At 47.5% G+C, this 6,157-nt stretch overlaps 1 protein-coding gene across 1 annotated transcript in view; it reads left to right on the top strand.

Annotated features, from left to right (window-relative positions):
- The first annotated feature begins 2,951 nt into the window (after window positions 1–2,951).
- PLEKHA3 (pleckstrin homology domain containing A3) overlaps window positions 2,952–6,157 on the top strand; it is a 30,057-nt gene continuing 26,851 nt past the window's right edge. Inside the window, exon 1 of the mRNA XM_074215605.1 lies at window positions 2,952–3,089. Coding sequence (XP_074071706.1) covers window positions 3,050–3,089 — 40 coding nt within the window. The 5' untranslated portion in view covers window positions 2,952–3,049. The remainder of the gene's footprint in view (window positions 3,090–6,157) is intronic.

Here is a 6,157-nt window from a genome sequence, read left to right as displayed (position 1 = left end):
CGCAGCGGGCGCTGGGGCGGGGCGCCGGCCCGGTCCCTTGTTTTCATTGGGCGCCCGTCGCGCCTGCGCGCACGCAGGCCGGCCGGGCGGGGCTCCGCCTCAGCGGGCCCTGGTCCCCGGCGCCCAGCGCGGAGGCTCGCGGTCCGGGCGGCCGCGCACGTGGAGCGGGGGCTGAAGAGGCGGCGCGAGGCCGGGGGGCGGGGCTTCCGTCCGGTTGTCCGGCCTCCAGACCCCCAAGGGCGGCGGTGGGGGGCGGGGCTGCCATAAAGCATCCGCCCTGCGCGCTGTGCGAGGGGAGCGGAGACCAGAGCCCCGCCCCAGCTAGTGGCCGCTGGAGTCGGGAGGCCCCGAGTTCAAGTCCGCCCTCACACACTTAATAGTGACCTAGCTGCGCCGCTTAACCCCATTGTCTCGCAAAAGAAAAAAAACCTAAAAAAAAGTTTTTTCCCCTCTTACCATGCATTAAGCCATTCCTTTGAGACTCTAGGTTGAGGTGGATGTTACACAGGAATATCTGGCCACACAGCAGCACTGCGTCACCTGAGGTCACCCAAACACCAGCCAAACTGTCTTTTTCACTCTGACAGGCCGCTTATTTTTTTTTCTGGCTCCAGGATTCCTTAGTAATGGATTTCTCTTGAATAAACTCACAGACCCAGCACCTTGCTAGGTAACCAAACTCTGAGGATGGGGTGAAATTCTCAATCAGTCCAATTCAAGAGCTTAATATCCATTTTTTTTTAAAAAAAGATGTTATTTATTTTGAGTTTTACAATTTTCCCCCAAATCTTACTTCCCTCTCCCACCCCCACAGAAGGCAATTTGCCAGTCTTTACATTGTTTCCATGATATACATGGATCCAAATTGAGTGTGATGAGAGAGAAATCATATCCTTAAGGAAGAAACAAAGTATAAGAGATAGCAAGATCAGAGAACAAGATATCAGTTTTTTCCCTAAATTAAAGTTAATAGTCCTTGGTCTTGTTCAAACTTCACAGTTCTTTCTCTGGATACAGATGATATTCTCCATGGCAGACAGCCCCAAATTGTCCTTGATTGTTGCTCTGATGGAATGAGTGAGTGCATCAAGGTTGAACATCACTCCCATGTTGCTGTTGGGGTGTACAGTGTTTTTCTGGTTCTGCTCATCTCACTCAGCATCAGAAGAACTTAATATCTTGTAAGACTATTGATTGGTTTGAGAGAGACAAAGATGGGAAAAGTCAAGTCCTGGAGCCCTACAGATTGAGTAGAGGGCAGAGAGGACATTTGCCCCCAGATGTTAAAAGACAAAATAAAAGTTTTAATCATGGAAGGCCTCAAACATAATAAAATAGTGCTGTGACCTTGGACAAATCACTTACTCTGAGTCCGTTTTCTCACATGTTAGAAAATTCAAAAGGCCTGGATTAGATTGGGAAGAGCTCTGGTTGAGCTGTCAAAAGGAGGACCTAGTGTCACAATCCTACCTTTTAAGGAAAGATTACTACTTAAGTGACAATCTATCCTACTGCCTTAATTTCATTTGTAAAATAAGAGGGTTTGGACCAAATAGGCTCTGAGGTGGCTTCCTCCAGGACTGAACCCCATTTTAGCAGCTCTAAATCTCTAATCCTAAGGATCTTAAAAGCAGGGAGGAAAGATATAAAGGATGAATTTACACTACGAATAAAGAAAACTTCTTCAATTTCATCCAACAGCAACAAAATCATGATTTGGTGCTTACTTGTATTAAATAACGTTTGAAAACAACAAAACAAAATCCAGGCACATTCCCAGAGTATTTTATTACCGGGCACTAAGAATGTCCCTATTCATGAATGCTTGCGACTAGCTATTTGATAGGAACACAAGAAGTATGCACCATGCTGGGGCACTGGTACTTTTTGTTCTCTTTAGTTGCCAGAACGTTCAGCTCCCATACCTTGAACTTCAGGGCGGCTCCCTAATCCATGTCAGCACTGTTCTTTAGGATAGGAACCCTGAAACTTGGAAGGGATTTGCTTTTTTTTTTAGGTTTTTTCATGGCAATGGCGTTAAGCGGCTTGCCCAAGGCCACGCGGCTAGGTCATTATTAAGGGTCCTCCTGACTCCAGGGCCGGTGCTCTATCCTCTGTGCCCCCTCGTCACCCCTTGGAAGGGAGTTTGGAGATGACGAGTTGTTTCATTGATGAGGAACGGGTCCAGAGCGGTGGGCACAGTCAGCGTGCCTCATTCCAACCCAGATCGTAGCAGCTGGGACGGAGGGGCCGCTGGGTGGCCAGCTCCAGACACCCCCTGTGCAGAAGCCCGGGGTGCGGATCCTGCGTGGCCCGTGCCCCTGGGCGCCTCGCCGCGTCTCACCCGTGTTCGGCTCGGGGCTGCCTTGCGGCTCTCACGGAGGCAGGTGTGTAAGTGGGGCGCACTCTGGGTCCGTTTCCTCGCTTGTAAAAGGAGGGCGTTTGGCCTCGAGGCCGCCCGGAGTTCCGATCCTGCCCCGTGCACCGATCCTGCCCCGTGCACTCGGGCTCCGCCCTTTGGCCCCATTCTCGGCGCGGCGGCGGCAGCGTGGGCCACCCCTTCCCAAGGCCCCTGGCGGGGGGGCGTGGCTTCCCGCCCCCGCCCCCCCCCCCCGGAGCCCCGGGCCGGGCGGCGCGGCGGAGGCGCGGCGGCCCGAGGACCCGGATGCGCGGGAGGGCGCGGAGCGGGCCCCCTCCTCCCCGCCGAGGCCCCTCCGTGCAGGCCCCGCCGCCGGGGTGGGGTTTGGCTCCCGGAGCCGGCCCCTTTCATCCAGGAAGTAAAAGCCACGTCGGGGTCAGGCGAAATCCGGCCCCAGCCCGGGGGGAGGGAGCGAAGCCAGGAGGCCGGCGGGCGGCCCGACTGCGCCGCGCCCACCGCCCGCGCCCCCGGCGGGGCATGCCGAGCCCGGCGCCCCGCCGCCCAGCCGCCGCCGCCGCCGCCGCCGCGGGGGTCCCCCCGAGGGGCCGAGCCGCCGCCGCCAGCCCCGGAGCGGGGGAGGAGGCCGAGCCGGGCGCCGCGACGAGGATGCGAGGCGCGCGGGCCTGAAGGATGGAGGGGGTTCTGTACAAGTGGACCAATTACCTCACAGGTACCGGGGGCGCGGGGGGCGCGGGGGCTGCGCCTGCGCCTGCGCGCCTCCGCCCGCGCGCCCCCGGGGAGGCCGCGCGGGAGCCGGGCACGTGCGTGCGTGTGCGCGCGTCTGGGTCGGAGGCCGTGCGCGGCTCGCCCCTAGCAGCAGGGTGCGGGGCCCTGGCACAGACTGCCAAGCGGGGCTCCTCCGCGCCCTGCCCACACCCTGGAAAGGACTCCAGTCCTCTTGCGCAGCGAGGGCCCCCCAGGGGTGCCGTGCCCCCGCCCCCCGGGCCAGGTGCGAGTGGGGAGCTTTGCCAGCTGTCGTCCCTTCTGAAATCTTGTCATTCCTATCCAGTCTGTGTGTCAGCTCGTATTTGACTCCCCCTCCCCATCAAGAGATCTTTAGTTTTATTTGTGGCCAATCAGGGGAGAAGTTTTTGCTCTAATTAATTTATTTTGACTTTTATAATTTCCCCCCTAATCTTGCCTCCCTCCCTGTGCAACCATCAGGCACACTTTTGGGGTATCTGCGATGGAGAATACCATCTGTATCCGGAGAAGCAATGGTGGAGTTTGAACAAAGACCAAATTTTATTACCTTTAATTTTTTTTTAAACCGTTATCTTATTAAGGAGAGAAGTTTTAAAGAGAGAGGTAATAGATAGCTACATCTTGTTATTCTTCTTTCCACAACATCTTCCAAAGGAAGACCGACGTTTTGGTGTCTTGGTGACAGCTGGATGTCATGTGCTCCTGTTTCTTTAAAATTTGTATTTAAAAAAAAAAACTTGGAATAAAACATTTGAAATACCTTTAGTAATGCAGTATTTCTCAAAATAAAAAGTCAAAATCTTCCCAGAGCAAATAAACCTCCCTCGTTTAAGCTTTTAGAGGTTTCAGCAGTCTGGAGTTTGGATTTGTTTCCTTAAGTATCTTTTAGAATAAGGACAGAAGTTTATTCTTTGGGTCACATTTTCAAAGCTAACTGATTGGTTTCAAATAAGAGGTTAAGGGACAGAGAGTCATTCTTGAATGAAACTAAAATGAATAAATAAATGCCTCAAATTGCCCTTTAGTGGAATAGGGAGGTCAGCAGATCTGTGGATTGTTTCTGTTTTAAGAATTTTTTAAGTAATCTAGTCTAACCTTTAAATGAAATGGATTTAAAGTATGCGGTTGCTGCATATTGCAGTCAGTTATTCAGATTAATTAGATAAGGCTTTAAAATCTTGACTTTTAACTTCAAATGTATTTCTCTTTTCTGGGGAAGAAAAAAGCATTGAGTTCTTGAGTAATCTTATGCCATTCTAAGCTCAGCACCTAATCTCATATTAAGTCTATCTGTGTGCCTCCCACACTGAGCTAGGATTGCCCCAAATTACATAGGCATATTCCTTTTATTGGAAGGTAAAGGCCTCTTTATACCTAAATTTGTAGTGTGCCAGTATTTTATTCTCCCATAAGAGCCAAGCTATTTACAACTAAATGAAATTTTTCTTTTAATAGCAGATACTTTCTCACCAGCTCCATGGAACAGTTGGGCTGTTTTGAGGTAACTGTGGTTGAGCTGCAAAGGCTTCCTTCCTTGTAACAGAAGGGCTGAGCACAGCTGTAATCTGAGTTATCTTGGGTGCTGGGCCTAAAGTGTCAGAGCTGGCTTTAGAAGCCACTTAATGCAGCTTCCTAGCAGATTCTATAATTGAAATGAGACATAATTTAGTAACTAACAGTAACTATCAGAGAACAGATATGTTCTCATTGGTCATTTTCCTTGTGAAATCTGGCATAGTTGGTGCTTCTTTCATCAGGTATTCTGAAGTACTTTAGCACAACCCTACCATTTGACATGGAAGTTTGCTGAACCTTTATCTAATATTTGGTAAAGTAGGATTCTTTTTTTTTTAAATTGTGTTTCATGCACTCCGTTATACTATGCTAAAAATATTTCATAAGCTGACATTGTTATTTATAAATTCATTTTGATGATTTTTAAATTTCCTTGAGTTGAAAACAGTTGTTCTTTTTAGAAAATTATTTAAAAAAAATTGGATAGTGGATTCATTATTCTATCTCTGCATATTTCTGCAGTCTTCTCTGGAACATATTATAGTAATTCCACACTAAATATTACTTCAAATAATAACAGGCACACTTAACACACAATATACCAAACCTAGAGATTAGTAGTTTCAGTAGTACCATGGTTGCATCTATTTTAAGGTCTAAGGAAATCTCTTTGATAAATATATTTGCTTTTAGTAAAACAGTACACTTTTATGTTAGTAACAGTACAAATTTGCAGTACACCAAATAATGCATGTTCATCCTGTATCCCTTCACAGAAATGAATCTACTCTAGGATGGCCCCAATTGTTCTTCCTCTTCTTTTCCGGGGGTCCTTGTTGCTGCTTAGTTCAACCCAAGACTCAAGGAGAATAGCTATTCAAACCGAGTAGGCAAGTTGAAAAGGAGAGAGCTTATTTGCATTGCCTTAATGCATCAATCCAGTCCAAGCCAAATCAAAAGCATTTGTGAATATAGGACTATGCCTCATTGAATATCATCTGGAACAACTAAAGACTGCATTTAAGCTTTTTTTCTGTTTCTAAATAGAAATTGTCTTTTGTGAACTTCCTGGATTTCTTAAGAAGTATATATCCTGAACTTAAAATTGACCTTTTCTTAATGTCTCTGGGTTAGCCTTAAATTACTGTACTGACTTTCATCTCCATTCTCCTTTTAGAAGATAAAATTTAGAGAAAAAAGAAAAAGAGGCTATTGACATGAGCTCTTTGTTCTTAGACTAAACTCTTTACTACCTTTTTTTTTTGCATTTGATGGCCTGGTTTTTTTTTTTTGTTATTGTTTTTGTTTTTGTTTAATCATTTTTCTACTTCAGCCTCATTTCTTGTTTTCTTGTCTTCGTTTTTTCCCCTACTGCTACTGCTAGGATATCTTTCTCTTTTTAAAGTTTGCTGTATTCTGGGAAACTAGATAACCCGTTTTTTTGTTTTTTATCTTATCTAAAACATGAACAAATATTTTATGTGAGAGCGGGAGTGATCCTTCTAGCAATGAAATATA

This window comes from Macrotis lagotis, chromosome 1, assembly GCF_037893015.1.
Source record: "Macrotis lagotis isolate mMagLag1 chromosome 1, bilby.v1.9.chrom.fasta, whole genome shotgun sequence".
In the NCBI taxonomy this organism is placed as follows: domain Eukaryota; kingdom Metazoa; phylum Chordata; class Mammalia; order Peramelemorphia; family Peramelidae; genus Macrotis; species Macrotis lagotis.
The sequence above is the reverse complement of the archived record's forward strand: the minus strand, read 5'-3'. Positions and strand labels throughout refer to the sequence as shown.